General features: G+C 45.4%; 1 protein-coding gene and 1 long non-coding RNA gene across 2 annotated transcripts; one reads left to right on the forward strand and one right to left on the reverse strand.

Annotated features, from left to right (window-relative positions):
* Positions 1 to 781: 781 nt before the first annotated feature.
* LOC116406959 lies at positions 782 to 1,614 on the reverse strand. Its single transcript, XR_004219925.1, has 3 exons — positions 1,360 to 1,614; positions 1,107 to 1,267; positions 782 to 1,068 (listed from the first exon to the last, which is right to left on the reverse strand). It is a non-coding gene; the product is annotated as an uncharacterized LOC116406959 (long non-coding RNA).
* Positions 1,615 to 13,512: 11,898 nt separating this feature from the next.
* LOC116407073 (SLAM family member 9-like) lies at positions 13,513 to 21,809 on the forward strand. The gene is made up of 5 exons (XM_031892406.1): positions 13,513 to 13,809; positions 16,181 to 16,341; positions 17,721 to 18,032; positions 19,282 to 19,578; positions 21,512 to 21,809. The coding sequence occupies exons 2-5, from the start codon at positions 16,200 to 16,202 to the stop codon at positions 21,628 to 21,630; spliced, it is 870 nt and encodes a 289-aa protein (XP_031748266.1). The 5' UTR covers positions 13,513 to 13,809; positions 16,181 to 16,199; the 3' UTR covers positions 21,631 to 21,809.
* The last annotated feature ends 819 nt before the right edge of the window (positions 21,810 to 22,628 follow it).

The raw sequence follows: 22,628 nt of genomic DNA on the forward strand, positions 1-22,628 counted from the left end.
TGGAGTAATCAATTCATAAAATGTGTTTGATCCTGTGCCAGTAAGAGAACAAAGGTGACGCTGAGCTTTATCCTACGCACACCTGCCGGTAAATATAAAGATTATGTATGGCGGGAAAATTATCTATAGCTGTGTTTGCTCTAACAACAAAGTGCAGCCCTTCCCTTTTTAACCAGTAAACCACCTGCCAGTCTGCAACATGCAAAAAAAAAAAAAAAATAATAGCTAAAGGTGCCCATACACCTTCAGATCCGCTCACTTGGCAATGTTGCCAAGCAAGCGGATCTTCTCCCGATATCCCCACCTACGGGTGGGCAATATCGGGAGAATCCATGCTATTTTGATCGAATTATAACGACGGGTATAAGCAAAGTCGGTTCAGGGACCGCATCAACGAGCCAATTTGGTCCCCGATCCGACTAGATCTTCTAACCTGCCCGATCGATATCTGCCCGATTTCAGGCCAGATATTGGTCGGACAGGCCCATCGGTAGTTCCCATACACAGGCCGATTAGCTGCCGAATCGGTCTAAGGATGAATCGGCCTATGTATGGGGACAGAATACGGTCGGAAAAAAAATGATTTATAAAATATGAGTAAGAAACACAGCCATAAGATTATGAGACCCATTATACCACACCATAAATGTTTATAACTATATATAACTATATATCTTGTAACAAGCTCTATAGCACCCCTGGCAGGTTGGACTAACACTGAAGGCAGCTCATATGACACAAAGAGGAGTCACTTACTAAGTCCCCAGACAGAAGTGAAAAAGCATGTTGGCTAAGTACCTCTCCTACCTGTGCCCAAGTACCTCTCCTACCTGCGCCCAAGTAAGTACCTCTCCTACCTGCGCCCAAGTACCTCTCCTACCTGTGCCCAAGTACCTCTCCTACCTGCGCCCAAGTACCTCTCCTACCTGCGCCCAAGTAAGTACCTCTCCTACCTGTGCCCAAGTACCTCTCCTACCTGCGCCCAAGTACCTCTCCTACCTGCGCCCAAGTACCTCTCCCACCTGCGCCCAAGTACCTCTCCTACCTGCGCCCAAGTACCTCTCCTACCTGCGCCCAAGTAAGTACCTCTCCTACCTGTGCCCTACCTGCGCCCAAGTACCTCTCCTACCTGCGCCCAAGTACCTCTCCTACCTGCGCCCAAGTACCTCTCCTACCTGCGCCCAAGTGCCTCTCCTACCTGCGCCCAAGTACCTCTCCTACCTGCGCCCAAGTACCTCTCCTACCTGCGCCCAAGTACCTCTCCTACCTACGCCCAAGTGCCTCTCCTACAAGCGCCCAAGTACCTCTCCTACCTGCTCCCAAGTACCTCTCCTACCTGCGCCCAAGTACCTCTCCTACCTGTGCCCAAGTGAATATACTCTGGTGCACATTGGCAATAGCACAAATACTCACAGCCAGTGTGTTTTCTCACACAATGGAAAGAACAGCTTGATCTTTGTATGTAACCTTCATACAGACGGGCCGAGTGGGGTTTCCTGCAATAACCACACGTGCCTTACCACTCACACTGTGCCACTTACTGCACACCCTGTTACTCACTATTAACTCTTTTAGTGAATAACATTGATGGTGGCTTTCTGTTATTCATTCTGTAATGCTCTATTTTTTTTTTCTCCTTGTTTCAATCCACTTTGATTATATTTATTCGTGTTTCATACTGGGCATTTTTATGCCAAAACTGTACCTAGTTTTCATCAAATTATAAATTTTTAACTGCTGTGGAGTGTTTCTTTGTCTTACTAAATTTTCCTTAGTTTAGCCATATGCTTTATATAAGATTGGGTGATTCTGAGGGTTTAATTCTGCATGATCTGTAAACTAGAAATGTTCTCTTTTGCCCTACACCCCGAGTCCGACCCTGTTCAATATCAAGCACTTATATGTTTTATTAAAAGCACTTTTTTCATTTATATAAACTGTACCCATGTCTGTGTTTATTCTATGTAAAACTCTAACTAACCCTGGGGCTGCTATTATATGTAAATAAATATTTGTTTTTTCTCTCTGGCAGTAGCAAGTTATAACCCCGTGAAGCAAATTATCCCTGAGGCAAAACTGCCTGCCTGGCTCTATAGAGCTCTTTTGTCTTATCACTTCCTGAAAATTTGACATCTGGCCCAATTCATAATTAAATTACCGCCAAAAAAGGATAAAATGATCTCCTGAACAGTACTGGGCACCAGGCCATAATAAAGCTATTTAATTTCATTTATTGAAGGGTAACAAAGGGGAACATGTGCTGTCACCCTATGTTCCTGGGATAAGGCCTTTGCTGCGAACGGTAGTTTTGGCCACGACATGTGTTGAGCCAAAACCGACTTTCTTGCAGATTTCTCACGATGTAGAGTCGGGCAGACTGGAGTAAACCAACCAGGAGACTTTCAGATTCGCACGTATGAGACACATGCACTTTCACGAAGCGTATTTTCCTTGAAGCCTCCAGTACCCCTGTCTCCTTACAGTGCCCAAGCTTTAACTGTGTTGTCTCTCTATACAGCTCCAGCCCAGGCCGCTACTCTAATCCTACACACTCACACTTCCTGTCTGAAATACAATAACCCTGGGGCTCTACCACAAATACTGACTCCTTGTGGGGACTCAGGCTGCCCTTACTAGCTGTCCTGTCTGTCTCTCACTCCTAGGGCAAGCTACTAATCACCCTCTGTCTAGCCTAGCAAGGAACAGCTGCCTATCTGGTTTAACTCCATAGCATCTGGCTCTTTGCAGATCTTATAAGGCCAAAAGAGGGAGTGCCAGGCTGAAGTATTCCCCCTACAGGCCAACCTTAGTGTGGCCACTAGATGGCACCAACCAATAAGTCTAGCCTATTTACATTAAAATAAATTCTTAACTCTTTTACTGCCAAGCACGTATCTCATACGTGCTGGCAGTAAAAGGGCTTAAACGCCAACGACGTGTCCCATACGTTGTTGGCGTTTAAGTGCTGCTCTCTGCAGCGGCGGCATGTCCCGCCGCTGCAGAGAGCTTCTAACAATGACAGCCCCCCTGGGCAATGTGCCAGGGGGGCTGTCATGAGGGTCCTGCGATCGATCGGGTCGCAGGACCCTCCGCGATCGCATCTGCTGCTTCCTGCTTCCTACTTCCCCCCCAGCGCCGGCCCACTGAAGAGGAGGCGATCGGGTCTTTAGGACAGGTAAGGACTTTTTTTTTTCTTGCATTTACACACCATTTACACACTTAGACACACACTTACATACATTTACACACACTTACATACATTTACACACACTTACAGCACACATTTTAGCATTTTTTTTTTCATTTTTCACACTTTTATACACTTATTTACACTCATATACACACTTACACACTATAACACAACTTTTACACATGTACACACATGTATACACAAACACTTTTGGGTTTTTTTTGTTTTGCTTTTTTGTTTTTGTTTTTTCATTTTACCACTTTGTTTTTATTTTCTTTTACCTAAAAACTGTTTATTTTGACAGCGTAACTATTGGATCAGATATTCTGGCCACTAATTACACTGTCATGTAACTTATTTTGTTGTTTCACTGATTTGCACAATTTTTGTGGTTTTATCACATTTTATCCCTGTATATGTGTTCCTGATCTGTTTTTAGCGTAGCTTTGCTAGGTGTAACTTTGGTGTACAAAAATAACTTTACCTATTTTGAATTCATCAGAATGTGTACTTTCCAAAAATATATGGTTTTCTGGGGGTATCTGTATAGTTACCCCTCTGGGGTGAGCGTACTTTTTTGTAGCTTTATCCCACATATAATGATGTAAATGTGTTGATTTTGCAGGAGCTGAAATGACAGAAATGACAGTACATATGGGGTATGTTCACATTGAGGCCCCTACATGCCACATATTTAGGTAAACCTATACATATTGGGCATCAAACTGTTCAGTTGACCCCTGGCGTTCATATTCAGGGTGTTTTATTTGGTTACTTTATGACCTGTAGGAGATAAGATACTATAGACTGGAAGCTTTGAAGCGATTTTTAAAAAAAATCACAAATTTTGATAAAAACCAATAACTTTAGGAAAGCATTGCGACTTGATAGTTTGGAGTAGACAGACAGTTGTGCCTATTCTGTATTCCCCAGAATCTGTTCTTTCCACAAATGTACAATTTTCTGGGATAAACCTTCTGTTAGTAGAATTTTTGGCCTTGAAATCCAAAGTATGCAGTTTTTTTGGAGCAGTGCTTTGGGAATTTGGTGGTGTACTGCTGGGAGTTTTTGACCTATACAAGTGAGAAATCTCCATAAAACTATATATATTTGATATTGGCACATTTAGGAGACATGGGACTTTCCAAATCAGTTGTATATTCGTGCATAAAATAATTTTTGTTTCTAGTATGTGTGATTATATTATGGAAAATTTGATTTTTTTTGCATTTTTAGACATTTAGAAGCCTATATCTTGTTACAGAATTGAAATTACACAAAAATTCTACCATATTTTGAAAGGTTGTTCTTAAAAAAACAATATATTGTTTTCCTGGGTAAACTAAAAGTCCCCCCGAGGAAAGGCCCCTAAAGTGAAACAGTGCAAAATGTTCAAAAACTGTCTGGCAATACAAGTTCCGCTTTGACCAAAATGGCTGGCAGTAAAAGGGTTAATTCACCTTCTTACAGATGGCAAATTACACAAAAGTAGCAAAATCAGCCGCATTTCTTCAAGCTTGAAAAAGGTGGAGGGAACAGAAGGCGTAACTATGTGTGTATGTATATCTTTATTTCTAAAGCGCTACTTATGTACGCAGCACTGTACAGTACAATACATTAATACAAACAGGGTTATTAAGATAATAATAGATAAATACAAAGTATAACAATAAATACAAATAAATACAAGGTACAGTTGCAATAAGTTAAGAATCAAAGACAAAAGAGGATGGAGGTCCCTGCCCCGTAGAGCTTACAATCTATATGGGAGGGTAAGAGTCAAAGGCACAAGAGGATGGAGGTCCCTGCCCCGTAGAGCTTACAATCTATATGGGTGGGTAAGAGTCAAAGACACAAGAGGATGGAGGTCCCTGCCCCGTAGAGCTTACAATCTATATGGGAGGGTAAGAGTCAAAGGCACAAGAGGATGGAGGTCCCTGCCCCGTAGAGCTTACAATCTATATGGGAGGGTAAGAGTCAAAGACACAAGAGGATGGAGGTCCCTGCCCCGTAGAGCTTACAATCTATATGGGAGGGTAAGAGTCAAAGACACAAGAGGATGGAGGTCCCTGCCCCGTAGAGCTTACAATCTATATGGAAGGGTAAGAGTCAAAGGCACAAGAGGATGGAGGTCCCTGCCCCGTAGAGCTTACAATCTATATGGGAGGGTAAGAGTCAAAGACACAAGAGGATGGAGGTCCCTGCCCCGTAGAGCTTACAATCTATATGGGAGGGTAAGAGTCAAAGGCACAAGAGGATGGAGGTCCCTGCCCCGTAGAGCTTACAATCTATATGGGAGGGTAAGAGTCAAAGACACAAGAGGATGGAGGTCCCTGCCCCGTAGAGCTTACAATCTATATGGGAGGGTAAGAGTCAAAGGCACAAGAGGATGGAGGTCCCTGCCCCGTAGAGCTTACAATCTATATGGGAGGGTAAGAGTCAAAGGCACAAGAGGATGGAGGTCCCTGCCCCGTAGAGCTTACAATCTATAACTAGTAGCGAAAGGTCTGTGGCTGCCACTCCAGTTCCGCATAATAGGAATAGTCATTAAGGCAGTGCCTAATCTTCTCCATAGCTTTTATATACTTTACGTTCAATAAATTAGTGGTCCCCAGTGGGGCTTGGATCAGTTGCAGGGGTGCTCAGACTGATGGATACTTAGAAGAACGGACAGTTGCTCTCCAGGATATATTTGAATGCCCTGCTTTAAGGTCAGTTTGGGTGAGTTTTGTGCTGAATACTTAACTGCTGCTGTAGGTATTCTAGGACCTATGACTGAATGACTAATACACACATATTTTCCTATATCTGTACTTATTTCATGACCTAAGGGTTCCCCTGACCAAAGGTTAGACCTTCCCTAGAGGACTTAGTACATACATAGTGAGGTAGTGCAATTAAGTTGCAGGTACAAAGAGTGGGGAGAGCAGGGATAGCTAAAGATGGAACCTTAGGGTAAAGTTGAAAGAGCAACACGGAGACAGCAGCACAACAGTGGGGCAAAATGAGGACAAATAATGACAAACGGAAAAGATAGACGCAGTAAATCAAGGCAGAAAGGAAAGGTCTATTTTATAAAGGTAACCAGTGCTACTACATCATACAAAGACAGCCACAAGCAGGTAGTTAAGGCCTGTAACAAAAAACAGCGAGGCCTCTTAACAGACGTGGGGTGTCGGAAAAAACTGACCACAGAGTGTGGCAGAACCTTATTAAAGAATAATCTGCGGCAAGCAGACTGTAGCGTGTTTGTATGTAGCGCAGAGCGACAGGCCACAGGGACCGGATACTGAGGCTGCAAGTGTGTAACTGGTGCCTTTCTGCAACATTAACCACTTCTCCCCATGTGTAGGCGCTGTAAGAAATTAAAAATGGTTAGTGTTGAAAAACATTGATTTGTATTATCATGTTAACTTATTTATTTGTTATAGTTTTTGAATTATTTGCCTTCTTCTTCCAACCCTGCATTTCTTTTATAGCTTTCTTTTATACTCAGGCCTTCTCCTATTCATATGGAGGGCTCTCATCCAAAGAAATCACTCCTTGGTTGCTAAGGTAACTTGGATTCTAGCAACCAAATAGCAGCTGATACTCCAAAACTGAACTGTTCTGATCACTGCAGCATTAGGTATCCCTAAGGAATCCTTTACCGCTGGCCTTACTCATTCAGGGAGGCAATGTTGTGCACAATGGTAAGCGTGGAAGCACATGTAAAATAAAAGAAGTAAAACGCAATCTAGTGAAATACGTTAAGATACCAACAGCACCAAAAGTGCAAAGTGACAAAATGTGTTGTTGTATATCAGTGCACACACAATTTGTCAATTAAAATGCTCACCTGATGTATGTAGGATAAAGCCCATAGAAACCCAGATTAAATATTGATTGTAGTCTTTGCCCAATTCTCAGTGGGTTAAATAGAAGAGAACATAGATAGTGTAATACAGTTTATTGAGACAAAAAACCCTGCACAATGCAGGCTACTCACACTGTTCAGGAGTAATGGAGGCAGTAACAATAGCTCAACGCGTTTTGTGTGCTACACGGCACGCTTCCTCAGGAGCAAGTAACACAATACAGGACCCACAGGCTATATATGAGCACCTTAATCAAAAATTTAAATCGCCAACCCGGAAGTAATTGGAGAAACACAGTACACGTGAACGAATGGGTGATGTGTAACAAGATCCGCCCTCCACAGAGCGAATCAGGGAGTGACATGTGCAAGGTTGCGTCATCAAGAGGGGGGCCAATAAAGAGGCAGCAGGGCCAGAACTAGGGGTAGGCAGAAGAGGCAGCTGCCTAGGGCGCAATGATTGGGGGGCACCAGGCAGCCTCTCCTGCCTACCCCTAGTTCTACTTTGTCATTGCCTCCGCCGCTTATCATTAGCGGTGGAGGCAATGACTGATCGAATCGCAGCGCCCCCCAATGGTGCATGCGCACCAAAGCACAGGAGGAGGTACAGGGGGGCGGTGCGATTCGATCGGTCATTGCCTCCACCGCTAATGACTGATCATCGCACCGCCCCCCTGCACCTCCTCCTGTGCTTTGGCGCGCATGCGCCATTGGGGGGGGCGGGGAGGTGGGTGGAGTTGGCCGACCGGGTTGCCTAGGGCGCCTGGTCGGCTTGGCCCGTCCCTGATTGCCTCCACCGCTTGTCATTAGCGGCAGAAGCAATGACCGATCTAATCGTCCCGCCCCCCTGAATGGCGCATGCGCGCCAAAGCACAGGAGGCTGTGCAGGGGGGGGCGGGGCGATTAGATCCGCCGTTCGGGGGGAGGGGAGGTGGGCGGAGTTGGACGACCCTAAATCAGCTTGGCCCGCCCCTGAGAGCCAGGATGGGGCGTGACAAATGTGCACTGTGGGCGAGCGCAGGCGCCAAGTAGAGGCGTCACTCATGTGCATAGAAACGTAGCGTCGGTGGTTACCATGGTAACCTGTCGATTAAAAACCGACCAGGAAATGGAAGTATATAGGAATATAACGTGCCTATGTCTGTCGGACAGAATAATATATAGGGGCATGTAATACTAAGCTGTGCCTGTGTATAAAAGGAGCACTTACACAGAGAAACCAAGTGGGTGGGAAGTGTTATGTGGGAGTGCACACCTGATGGGAAAAAACAGATTATGGTATGGAAAATGGGCGTGCCTGCATGTGGGTAGGAGGACAGTTGAAACGCCCACATTGTAAATAATGAGAGCAATGTGCAACTACAACTCCCATACATACAGAGGGAAACCTTGATGAAAATTGGACATAAATGAATACACAGTATATACAAAGACATACACAATAAAATGTTAAAAAATTTTAAAAAAAAGTTAAAAAACACATACCAATATCATTTTTTTAATATATATATGATGTATATATCCTGCAATAACGAACAAAGACAGTAAAACCATAAAGATAGAAGTTAAACTTGACTTGGCTGCTTTTTAACTTCTATCTTTAGTTAGTGCAGGATATATACATTATATATCTAAAAAAAATGATATTGGTGTGTGTTTTTTTACATTTTTTAACATTTTATTGTGTATGTCTTTGTAGATGTGGATTATTAGCATATTAATCCCAGACATGCCACTAAAATCACTACACAAAACTTTCCTCTCCTTCCAAAGGAAAGAAACAGCAGCACACAGCAGGGTCCATCAGCACTGGGGCCCACTGGGATTCATAGGACTGGATTATGAGCATATTAATCCCAGACATGCCACTAAAATCACTACACAAAAGGTTCCTCTCCTTCCAAAGGAAAGAAACAGCAGCACACAGCAGGGCCCATCAGCACTGGGGCCCACTGGGATTCATAGGACTGGATTATGAGCATATTAATCCCAGACATGCCACTAAAATCACTACACAAAAGGTTCCTCTCCTTCCAAAGGAAAGAAACAGCAGCACACAGCAGGGCCCATCAGCACTGGGGCCCACTGGGATTTATAGGACTGCCAGGGTCAGTCTGCCCCTGCCTTTATTGCACATAATACACCAAATTGCATTGTGTGCCATTACTCTGGGCTACTATGTGGGGTGTTGTGGGGAGAAGTGAAAAGTACTATCCGCATTAAAAACCTGCATGGCAAGGGGCTGTGCCACAGGGCTTAGGGCAAATAAATCGGCTGGAGATATGAGGGGTTATTTACAAATGCAGCCACAAGTGCAGGTACCCTAAAACAGACACAATGGGGAGCACATATACAGAGCACAGTGTAGTCCCATATGGTTCCAAGTAGGTTAATCCTGCCTCTGCCGATGAATGGTCTGCAACTGCCCTTATTGATAATGGGGAACCATGGAGCTACCTGGACTTTGGACGCGGAATAGTGGGACAAAACATGGCGGCTGGTGTCCAAAAATTGCACTTCCGTTCACAAATTAACCCTGTGGTTTACTATGCCCTTTTAAATCTTTGCCCAGCCCCAAACCCATTACATCCATGAGATCCAAGGGATGACAACATGGATAAGTAAATCTGAAACTTTTGTTACATTAACTTATAAAAATACATGTTTTTAAGGTGTCACTGTCAACACTACACAGAGTAGGATGGCCACATTTTCTGGAAAAAATATAGTATTTTTCTTCCCTATTAATAACATTGGTATCAAGCATTATTTTTACTGCCCAAGCTGGTAAAATACCGCCTAGGTACAGTAACCCTAAGCAAGAGCTATATTATAAAACTGTACCGTAACAGCTTTCCCCCTGATTTACAGCACAGTGCCTCCACCTAGTGGGCAGGGGGGAGAACACCTCAGGGGGATCCCACTAGATAAAATAAAACACACACACTTTGCAGGAACAAAGAGAAACTTTATATAGAATTAAAGAGATATAATGGGCATCTAATATAAATGACACTCATGCATTGGGGACACGTGGGTACCAAAACTCAAAACTCTAAGGAAAAAAAGTAATTTATATACCCATAGGTGGTATGGGGGCAAGGTTGTAACTAGGGGTAGGCAGAAGGGGTAAATGCCAGAGCACAGTGGTGAGTGGGGGCAAGAGAATGGGGGTGATAAGCGCATACTACTCCTGCCTGCCTGCCTCTAGTTTTGGCCCATCCTGGATTCAGTGTGCATGTTGGCTGTAGTGTATATGGGAGTGGGGGAGTGTGTGCTGAGTTGGGGGCACTTTCCTTGGGCACCCCCTGCATCAAGCCTGGAACTGATAGGAGGTAATATAATGGTAGGTGGGTATGGAGCTGCCTCCTTAACGCTCCCCAAGTCATAAGCCATGTGTTACATTTACACAATTGCATTAAGTTAAAAAACAGGGAAAGTTGTGCTCACCAGTAAATTTTAAACCATTAGATGGGGGGAACATGAGGCTGTGACCATAAAGTTCATACAGACAGTAACAAGAGCCCCTCTGCACTCACCCATTATTAACACATACGCAGGACATTAAGACATTTTGAGCAGTGGCCAGCTTTATGTTATAGTTCCCACCCATCCCAGCTACTGTCAGGTGATCCCAATGGGCCAATAAAAGGGTTTGAAAGCAAGTAAGTTGCAGGTAAAACTCAGTCCCTTTGTTAAATGTATAATGAAGCAGTAGAATTCTTAATGAATCAGATAAAAGTGAGTGTAGGACAGGCCAGACCGGGGGTGAGTGAGTGTAGGACAGGCCAGACCAGGGGTGAGTGAGTGTAGGACAGGCCAGACCGGGGGTGAGTGAGTGTAGGACAGGCCAGACCGGGGGTGAGTGAGTGGACAGGCCAGACCGGGGGTGAGTGAATGTAGGGCGGGCCAGACTGGGGGTGAGTGAATGTAGGACAGGCCAGACCGGGGGTGAGTGAATGTAGGACAGGCCAGACCGGGGGTGAGTGAGTGTAGTACAGGCCAGACCGGGGGTGAGTGAGTGTAGGACAGGCCAGACCGGGGGTGAGTGAGTGTAGGACAGACCAGACAGGGGGTAAATGAGTGTAGGACAGGCCAGACCAGGGGTGAGTGAGTGTAGGACAGGCCAGACCGGGGGTGAGTGAGTGTAGGACAGGCCAGACCGGGGGTGAGTGAGTGTAGGACAGGCCAGACCGGGGGTGAGTGAGTGTAGGACAGGCCAGACGGGGGGTGAGTGAGTGTAGGACAGGCCAGACCGGGGGTGAGTGAGTGTAGGACAGGCCAGACCGGGGGTGAGTGAGTGTAGGACAGGCCAGACCGGGGGTGAGTGAGTGTAGGACAGGCCAGACTGGGGGTGAGTGAGTGTAGGACAGGCCAGACCGGGGGTGAGTGAGTGTAGGACAGGCCAGACTGGGGGTGAGTGAGTGTAGGACAGGCCAGACCGGGGGTGAGTGAGTGTAGGACAGGCCAGACCGGGGGTGAGTGAGTGTAGGACAGACCAGACAGGGGGTGAGTGAGTGTAGGACAGGCCAGACCGGGGGTGAGTGAGTGTAGGACAGGCCAGACCGGGGGTGAGTGAGTGTAGGACAGGCCAGACTGGGGGTAAGTGAGTGTAGGACAGGCCAGACCGGGGGTGAGTGAGTGTAGGACAGGCCAGACTGGGGGTAAGTGAGTGTAGGACAGGCCAGACCGGGGGTGAGTGAGTGTAGGAAAGGCCAGACCAGGGGTGAAAGCAGGCCCGGATTTGTGGACAGGCCACAAAGGCCCGGGCCTAGGGTGGCAGAAGTTTAGGGGTGGCATGCCGCCCCGGCGCAAAAAAAAATTTAAATTTGGCTCCCATACGGAGCAGTCGGGACCTCTCCCCACTGCTCCGTATGGGAGTTTTAAGGAGCGCATGCGCACGGGTGGGGAGGGGGCGACCGACAGGGGCGGCCTCGGGGCGCCCAAAATGAGTGTAGGACTCACCTGAATGAGTGTAGGACTCACCTGTGTATAGTCCCTGTGTATAGTGCCTGTGTATGGTACAGGTATGGGATCCATTATCCAGAAAGCTCTGAATTACAGAAAGCCCTCTCCTAGAGACTCCATTTTAATTAAATAATTACCTGTGTTCGTGGAAGGATACAGTATAGTACCTGTGTTCGTGGAAGGATACAGTATAGTACCTGTGTGAGTGGAAGGATACAGTATAGTACCTGTGGGAGTGGAAGGATACAGTATAGTACCTGTGGGAGTGGAAGGATACAGTATAGTACCTGTGGGAGTGGAAGGATACAGTATAGTACCTGTGGGAGTGGAAGGATACAGTATAGTACCTGTGGGAGTGGAAGGATACAGTATAGTACCTGTGGGAGTGGAAGGATACAGTATAGTACCTGTGGGAGTGGAATGATACAGTATAGTACCTGTGGGAGTGGAATGATACAATATAGTACCTGTGAGAGTGGAAGGATACAGTATAGTACCTGTGGGAGTGGGATGATACAATATAGTACCTGTGAGAGTGGAAGGATACAGTATAGTACCTGTGGGAGTGGGATGATACAATATAGTACCTGTGAGAGTGGAAGGATACAGTATAGTACCTGTGGGAGTGGGATGATACAGTATAGTACCTGTGAGAGTGGAAGGATACAGTATAGTACCTGTGAGAGTGGAAGGATACAGTATAGTACCTGTGTGAGTGGAAGGATACAGTATAGTACCTGTGGGAGTGGGATGATACAATATAGTACCTGTGAGAGTGGAAGGATACAGTATAGTACCTGTGGGAGTGGGATGATACAGTATAGTACCTGTGGGAGTGGAAGGATACAGTATAGTACCTGTGAGAGTGGAAGGATACAGTATAGTACCTGTGGGAGTGGGATGATACAGTATAGTACCTGTGAGAGTGGAAGGATACAGTATAGTACCTGTGAGAGTGGAAGGATACAGTATAGTACCTGTGTGAGTGGAAGGATACAGTATAGTACCTGTGTGAGTGGAAGGATACAGTATAGTACCTGTGTGAGTGGGATGATACAGTATAGTACCTGTGGGAGTGGAAGGATACAGTATAGTACCTGTGTGAGTGGAAGGATACAGTATAGTACCTGTGTGAGTGGGATGATACAGTATAGTACCTGTGGGAGTGGAAGGATACAGTATAGTACCTGTGTGAGTGGAAGGATACAGTATAGTACCTGTGTGAGTGGAAGGATACAGTATAGTACCTGTGGGAGTGGAAGGATACAGTATAGTACCTGTGGGAGTGGGCTGAAATCTGCAGGAAAAGTTGAGAGTTGGTTCTGAGGTAAAGTTACAGCTGCAGATTCTTCTTTTCTGTCTTCATTTCTGCGCTGCCTTCAGTTTTAATATCTCTCCGCACCCTGCCTGTGCATCTGTGCCTTGATTGGTCAGTTTTACTGTCTGACAAGAAAGCTGTGCTCTGATTGGAGAATCCACAAGAATAAAGATCCAATCAGAGCACAGCTGATTACTGCACCTCCCAAGCTTGCAGGTAGAGATTTCCAGATGTTAAGTGTTCCAGGACAGTGCAGCAACGGAGTGTGAGTTTTTTGGGGTTTTTTTGTATTTTTTTTGTTTTTTTTAATGTGCCAAGCAGGTTTGGGGAGGCTTAGCCACTAGTCTTATTGGAAATCCCCCTATCCGCAGCCCTTCTCTGGGGAGAGGGATCTAATGACCCGGCTCTGCCTGTACCCTTGGATCCCTGTGCCGCTCCTTTTCCTTTTCCCTGTGTCTGAAATGCCAATCACTCCAGGTGAGTCGCTGCACAGGAATTGCCACAAAGTTGCAACCAACTAACAAAGTTTATTAGGCTCGGTGGGAAGTGTTGCATTCGGTTACTAACTAGCCCACAATAGGAGAAAATTGTTTCATACTTACTGTAATTTTCCTTTCCTGGTCATCCCCACGGCAGCATGTAAAAGCACATGGCTGTGGGAATGGTGCCCTGGGGATGACCAGGAAAGGAAAATTACGGTAAGTATGAAGCAATTTTCTCCTTTCCTGGTCATCCCCCGGCAGCATGTAAAAACACCCGGGCAAATACCAAAGCAATAATCAGGGAGGGAGGAGTGCAAGACATTTATTTTTGAGACACAGACAAAACAGACAGCCCAAACTGAGCATCTGCTGCAGACAATACAGAAGAAAATAAAGATGAGGGAGATTGGGGTTGGGGAGGTACTTATGCTGATTGGGGGTGGGTGGATGTTTTATTCTGCTGTGGCTGACAGAGGAGTGCGCACCCGTATGTTTTTACATGCTGCCGGGGGATAACCAGGAAAACTATTTCATTTGTTCTTATAATGAGAGGAACTGCCAGGGGCTTTTAGTAGTCTGGCTGGGGATGCTGGGAGAATTAGTAGGGCAGCTCCATGTCTAATTAGTTAGTGCAGGCTAAGGCATGTGTCTGTAACGAGATAAACATGTACTGTACATTGATACAGGTATGGGACCTGTTATCCAGAATGCTCGGGACCTGGGGTTTTCTGGATAAGGGATCTTTCTGTAATTTGGATCCCCATAACTTAAGTCTAATAAAAAAAAAAAATATTGAATACACAGGTAGTATTAGGGGCCCGCCCTGCACCACTTATCAACTGTATTAGCAATGCAAATGAGTAAATATCATTCAGGCGGCACACCACACCCTTTATATATCTCCCAAGCAAGGAGCCAGTAGGAACTGGTCCCATACACTTGGGGGCCCATTTACTTACTCACGAACGGGCCGAATGCGTCCGATTGCGTTTTATTCGTAATGATCGGTATTTGCGATTTTTTCGGAAATTGTCGCGATTTTTTCAGCGTCTTTACGAATTGCGCGAAAAGTCGCAACTTTTACGCAGCTTTCGCGCCGAGTACGAAAGATTCGGATTCATTCAAGCTTCAGTATGGTGACTTTTCTTGGGCCAGGTTGGAGCTGCAGGGTGCCATTGAGTCCTATGGGAGACTTTCCTTGGGCCGGGTTGGAGCTGCAGAGTGCCATTGAGCCCTATGGGAGACTTTCCTTGGGCCGGGTTGGAGCTGCAGAGTGCCATTGAGCCCTATGGGAGGCTTTCCTTGGGCCGGGTTGGAGCTGCAGGGTGCCATTGAGTCCTATGGGAGACTTTCCTTGGGCCGGGTTGGAGCTGCAGAGTGCCATTGAGCCCTATGGGAGACTTTCCTTGGGCCGGGTTGGAGCTGCAGAGTGCCATTGAGCCCTATGGGAGACTTTCCTTGGGCCGGGTTGGAGCTGCAGAGTGCCATTGAGCCCTATGGGAGACTTTCCTTGGGCCGGGTTGGAGCTGCAGAGTGCCATTGAGCCCTATGGGAGGCTTTCCTTGGGCCGGGTTGGAGCTGCAGAGTGTCATTGAGCCCTATGGGAGACTTTCCTTGGGCCGGGTTGGAGCTGCAGAGTGCCATTGAGCCCTATGGGAGACTTTCCTTGGGCCGGGTTGGAGCTGCAGAGTGCCATTGAGCCCTATGGGAGGCTTTCCTTGGGCCAGGTTGGAGCTGCAGAGTGCCATTGAGCCCTATGGGAGGCTTTCCTTGGGCCGGGTTGGAGCTGCAGAGTACCATTGAGCCCTATGGGAGGCTTTCCTTGGGCCGGGTTGGAGCTGCAGAGTGCCATTGAACCCTATGGGAGACTTTCCTTGGGCCGGGTTGGAGCTGCAGAGTGCCATTGAGCCCTATGGGAGGCTTTCCTTGGGCCGGGTTGGAGCTGCAGAGTGCCATTGAACCCTATGGGAGACTTTCCTTGGGCCGGGTTGGAGCTGCAGAGTGCCATTGAGCCCTATGGGAGGCTTTCCTTGGGCCGGGTTGGAGCTGCAGGGTGCCATTGAGTCCTATGGGAGGCTTCCGAAACCATGCTGAAAGTTTTGCCCGCCACTTACGAGCGCTCAATACGAAAAAGTTGCGACAAGATACGAGCGAATCGTAACGGCTACGAAAAATTCGCGTCTTTTCGCGCAAGTGGTAAAGACGCCGAAAAATCGCAAAAAAAATACGAAAAAGTCACAAAATGTTCGTTTTCCAATCGGAATTTTTCCAATTCGGATTCGAATTCGTGTCTTAGTAAATCAGCCCCTTGGTCAGCAGTTGTTGCTCCAGGAATTTATGTCGCTAATATTGATCTCTGCGCCTAGCGGAGGCCGGGGTCGTGCAATGGGAAATGCAACAACTGATAAGAGGGATGGCCGCAGCCCCTCTCCGGGCAGGGACCTAATGACCCGGCGCTGCATGTACCTCCGGATCGCTGTGCCGCTCCTTTTCCTCTTCCTTGTGTCTGAGACGCTGATCACTCCAGGTGAGTCGCTGCCCAGGAATCGCCACAAAGTTGCAACCAACTAACAAAGTTTATTAGACTCAGCGGAAAGTGTTGCATTTGGTTACTAACTAGCCCACAAGATTCATTTGTTCTTATAATGAGAGGAACTGCCAGGGGCTTTTAATAGTCTGGCTGGGGATGCTGGGAGTATTAGTAGGGCAGCTCCATGTCTAATTAGTTAGTGCAGGCTAAGGCATGTGTCTGTAACCAGATAAACATGTACTGTACATTGATACAGGTATGGGACCTGTTATGCAGAATGCTTGGGACCGGGGTTTTCCGGATAAGGGATCTTTCTGTAATTTGGATCTCCATAACTTAAGTCTAATAAAAATCATTGAAATATTAAATAAACCCAAAAGGATTGTTCTTCCCCAATTAGGATTAATTATATCTTAGTTGGGATCAAGTACAGGTACTGTTTTATTATTACAGAGAAAAGGGAATCATTTAACCATTGAATAAACCCAATAGGGCTGTTCTGCCCCCAATAAGGGGTAATTATATCTTAGTTGGGATCAAGTACAGGTACTGTTTTATTATTACAGAGAAAAGGGAATCATTTAACCATTGAATAAACCCAATAGGGCTGTTCTGCCCCAATAAGGGGTAATTATATCTTAGTTGGGATCAAGTACAGGTACTGTTTTATTATTACAGAGAAAAGGGAATCATTTAACCATAAAATAAACCCAATAGGGTTGTTCTGCCCTCAATAAGGGGTAATTATATCTTAGTTGGGATCAAGTACAGGTACTGTTTTATTATTACAGAGAAAAGGGAATCATTTAACCATTAAATAAACCCAATAGGGCTGTTCTGCCCCCAATAAGGGGTAATTATATCTTAGTTGGGATCAAGTACAGGTACTGTTTTATTTATACAGAGAAAAAGGAAATTATTTTTAAAAAATTAGAATTATTTACTTATAATGGAGTCTAGGGGAGATGGACTTTCCATAATTTGGAGATTTCTAGATAACAGGTTTCCAGATTTGCCCCTAGCTTTGCTGCTTTCACTTGGGTCTCTGTCGCCATTATGTCACCACCTGCAACCAGGGCCGGAACTAGGGGTAGGCAGAAGAGGGTGCTACATTATAGCACTTATGTGAATAATTTGTTTTTATGACGATGGTGCGAATGTCACCTGACTACTTTTAGATAAACACCACACCTTTTACTTGAGTCATGCTTTATGTATGCTACCTGAGAACACTGATATACACCATCAGAACACAAATATATACAGATTCCAGCTAGAATTTGCCTATAGTTCACTTAATATTCACTCACCATATACATGTTAGTTGTGACAAACAGTGTCTTACACATAACTATCTCCTCTCATTACCTTTTCAGGGCTCCCCATCCGACCCATCAGCAAGCTTGTAAATGACTCCGTTACATTCACTATGGGGCCGGCTGAATGTGCCCCGGAAGACACCACCATCAGGTGGAAAAGTCATGAAAAATATCAGGAAATTGGATTTTGCAGAAAGAGGCTTTTCAATGGGATCAGCCCTCAGTTTCACAACCGCGTCGACTGCAATGGTGACACCCGGGTCACTATCAGGAACCTGTCACGGGCAGATAGCGGCCTGTACATTCTCTCCTATACGTTACAATGCAAAGTGAAAAAAGATGTGAAATATCATGATCTTACTGTATATGGTAAGTAAGAGACTCCCGATGTTGCCTGAAGTGTTGTAGTGCGACTGTTTCAATCTAAAGCAGCAATAGGCTTAAACATAGACAGATCCAGTTGTTTGGCAAGGCCACCAAATGGGGATTTTTGGGCTTCTACCTGTCAGAAGAGGACAGCAGCAATGTCCCACTAGGACCTGCCTAGTTGATATGTGGCTGATTTTCAGTCAGATATTGGTTGGGCAGGCCTGGTTTCCCCAGCAACTGTCTGATTCCAGGTAGACAGTAGGGCTAATGTGTGACAGCAGAGTCATACTCAAGCATCCAACCCATTAACTGCCTAAAGCCGGCCATACCCACACCGATAATATCGTACGAAACCAAGTACGTGTATGGCTGCTCGAAGATGCCACCGATATTGCAAAAGGCTGAGGATATTGGTCGATTCATTGATCGGCCAGGTTATAAGATTTTTATTGGGCGCCATTGAAGGCACCCAAGAAAAATCTATGTTCATGGCTGAATCGGCAGAAGGAGGTAGAATTTCTATTGCTTTTACATCCATATCTGAACGTTAGTGGAGGGTGGGAATGATCTTTCCAATGGTTGCACGAAAGATCGAAATTGCTACATGTATGGCCACCTTAAGGAAGATGGGATTCCCTTTTAGAGTCATTTATATGTTCTAATTAGTGCTTTCTCTAGTTGTTTCTATTGTAATTGTTCTTTTACTGTGTGCTGAGAATGTTGGCATGGCTACGGCTGGCAGCAGGTTGGTCTAGTGCTAACATTCTAGTTGGTACAGATGAGTTCTAGGCCAACCCTTTAACAGTTGCTTAATGGAGAAAGAAAGCTACAAAGGCAATTTATTGCCAATAGATTAGCCACATTAGTGCAAGCTAGAACGCTATATTTATTCTAGAGAGAGAGTTCATTGAGCCACACTACTTCTTTAACCAGGAACACTTAAATAATTTGTTCTTTTGTTTTATTTAATGCCTCATTCTATGTGGTTTTAAATACATGTATTAGCTGATCCATATAAGGATAATTAATGAACAATGGTGAAATGGTGATAGATTGCAGTTACTAGTAGCCGGCCAGTCAGGCCTTTCCTTTCCATTTTTATACCTTTTTGTAGATTGTTTAAACCTAGTTGCTGAGTGGTTGCTACTGGCAACCTCACTTGTCAAATTTAGCACCTATGTTTGTAGGTTAGCCCCAAAATGTATTTATTTATTAATATGTAATTATAAATTTATATCTTTGCTTACAGAGCCTGTTCCTGCCACGCATATAGAGAAGAACGTGGTGAGGAATTCAGCTTGTTGGTGCAATTTCACTCTTCGTTGTTGTGTCCCAGGGAAAGCCTCAGTGGAAAGGTACCTTTGGCTAAAAGGGAGGAATGAAACTGGGTACCATCTCTATAGACATGGGCCCTCCATCCAGGTGTCACTGCAGAGCCAATCATTTGGGTCATTGGATGAGGAGTATATCTGCACTGTGTATAACCCAGGCGATCAAAAAAACACCTCCATTAACATAAAGGACATCTGCACTCTAATGGCAGACAGTGAGTATCCAATATACTGTAGAGTTGTTATGTTGGCTTCTATATTCACAGTACTAAGACTGGCACATTTCTTTGACTTGGACTGCTAGGCCTTGGAGCCTTCCTTAGAGGCTATTTGGCCTTGGAGCCTTCCTTAGAGGCCATTTGACCTTGGAGCCTTCCTTTGAGACTGCTAGGCCTTGGTGCCATGCCTTAGAGGCCATTTGGCCTTAGAGCCTTCCTTAGAGGCCATTTGACCTTGGAGCCTTCCTTTGAGACTGCTTGGCCTTGGTGCCATGCCTTAGGGTTTGTTTGGCCTTGGAGCCTTCCTTATAGGTTGTTTGGCCTTGGAGCCTTCCTTAGAGACTGCTTGGCCTTGGTGCCTTCCTTAGAGACTGCTTGACCTTGGTGCCATGCCTCAGAGGCCATTTGGCATTGGAGCCTTCCTTAGAGACTGCTTGGCCTTGGTGCTTTACTTAGAGACTGCTTGGCCTTGGAGCCTTCCTTAGAGACTGCTTGGCCTTGGTGCTTTACTTAGAGACTGCTTGGCCTTGGAGCCTTCCTTAGAGAATGCTTGGCCTTGGTGCCATGCCTTAGAGGCCATTTGGCCTTGGAGCATTTTTTAGAGACTGTTAGGCCTTGGTGCATTCCTTAGAGACCGTTTGGATATGAAGCCCTCCTTAAAGGTAATTTCTGGGCCTTTAAAGAGAGTTGTTGTGCCTGCCTAGCAGTATAAAACCGCGTGAAACAATTTCAAACATGAAATAAATGTAAATTATTAAAGTACTCCGAGAAACACTATAAATAAGTTTGCACCAATTCATATATTGGAGTTTAGATCACCTTTAAAGAATGGGGCCCAACACTGCACTACATACTATAGGTTCCTGGTAAGACCTTACCTTTAAAGATTCAAAGTTTATTCCTTAAGTTAATTTCCTTTTTATGTTGGACATAATTTTATTTGCTTTTGTAGCCATTGAATGACATTGCCTAGATTTGTTTATCCACAAAAATCCCCAAATCCTTCTCAAAAAAGAATCTTCCCAATACAATTTTGTTTAGTGTGTAACTTGCATTTATGTTGTTTTACCAAACTGCATAACCTTGCACTTATCAACATTTAACCTCATTTGCCCAGTTCTCCAATTTAGTCAAATAACTCTGCAAAGCAGATCACATCCACTGCCATCCCATGGTCTAAGTTTCTACTCACCTCATAGCAGGCAATTAGATTAGTCTGGTAAGATCTATTTTGAATAAAAAACATGAAAAACAACAGTACTATGATTTACAATGTATTTTATCCCTTATTACCCCCCTCCAGAAGCTTAGCCACAAGTAACAGGCCTAAAGTTCTCAGGGTGAGAATGGGAGGCCTTATAAATGGTGGCACCAAAATTTGCCGACCACTCGCAGAATCATACCAGACCTCAAGGAATTCTGGGAAATTAAGTGAAAGGGTTTGGCAATCACATCACTAACCACTACATGCTTCATTTTTTTTTCAATATTTTACATATTTAGTAACCTTCCCTTTGGAAAGGCAGCTGCTCCCACATAGCAGGCACACAAGCAAGGGGACACACTTCAAGGAGCCAGAAACCCTGCAGACTTCTCTCTTTGTAGTCTGAACCCAACGTCAGTAAGGGGCTGGTTACTCACTCCGGATCTCTCTTTCAATGGCTGGCAAAAGAGGATAGAGTTCTCTGATCCCCTACACTTAAATTGTTCCCATATGTTTTACTGAACATTTGCTGGGTTTAAATCATTCACTGTACCTAACTGTTTTGTCATTTATGAGGAGCAGTTTCAAAAATGAAACTTCATCTGCTGAAGATAAAGAAGCTGGAGGAGACTGGCTTGGCCAAAAGGGGTTCTGATGTCTGTTCCTCCTCAGTTTTATATGTTCATAGCATTCAGTAATATTTTGCCTGTGTTTCTTTTATTACAGGTTCCATTCACTGCAACCTGAAGAGACCTAAATCTGCAAAACTCCAAGGAACCATATGCATTATTTTCAGCTATGTGGTGTTGGCACTCACACTGATTTTAGTCCTGAAGTGTCTATAAGGGTGGTGTCTGGCGTCCAAATGCAACATATAGATGGAACATCTTGAAATGTTTGCAAATACTTAATATATGGTTTTATAAGCAGCTTACAGTATATGAAGCATGAACAATACACAGTATAGAGGAGACCACCTCTTGGCAGGGAGTGTGGCACATACTGTAGGTTCAATGATCTACAGCAGTGCTGTCCAACTGGCGGCCCGCGGGCCGCATGCGGCCCGCGACCCCCCTCTGTGTGGCCCCCCACTTGTCTGGCTGCTTTGATGGCTTACTCTTGTGTAAGCTTTAAATGCTATCAGTACTGTGATTAACTGCCCCCCTGCATGGTTCTCACCTCAGATTCAGGCTGTAATCCCTCTGTATTGTTTAAATATGTAATCCCCTGTGTTTTTCACACCTTTTAATCTCTGCATTGTTCACCCCCTGCAGTGTTCACACCTCAGGCTCAGGCTGTAATCACCCCCATTGTTCCCCTGTTCACACCTCAGGAGCAGTAGAAACCCACAAATAATCCCTGCACACTACAAAAAGAACATATACTGAGGTAGTACTGCAATTAAAAAGTTTTTTAATATATAGTTATTGTGCAGACTGTAGGAGCATTGTGTCACTGTAGGCTGCCTGTGTGTGCCATACACACAGGCATCATAGGGCAAGCAGAGTATGGCACACACAGGCAGGGTAGGGCAGGCAGAGTATGGCACACACAGGCAGGGTAGGGAAGGCAGAGTATGGCACACACAGGCCAAGTATGGCACAAACCAGCCAAGAATGGCAAACACAGTGAAAGTATGGCACATGCAGGCAGGGTAGGGCAGGCAGAGAATGGCACACACAGGCCAAGTATGGCACAAACCAGCCAAGTATGGCACACAGGCAGGGTAGGGAAGGCAGAGTATGGCACACACAGGCAGGGTAGGGAAGGCAGAGTATGGCACACACAGGCAGGGTAGGGCAGGAAGAATATGGCACACACAGGCCAAGTATGGCACAAACCA

This window comes from Xenopus tropicalis, chromosome 8, assembly GCF_000004195.4.
Source record: "Xenopus tropicalis strain Nigerian chromosome 8, UCB_Xtro_10.0, whole genome shotgun sequence".
Lineage (NCBI taxonomy): Eukaryota > Metazoa > Chordata > Amphibia > Anura > Pipidae > Xenopus > Xenopus tropicalis.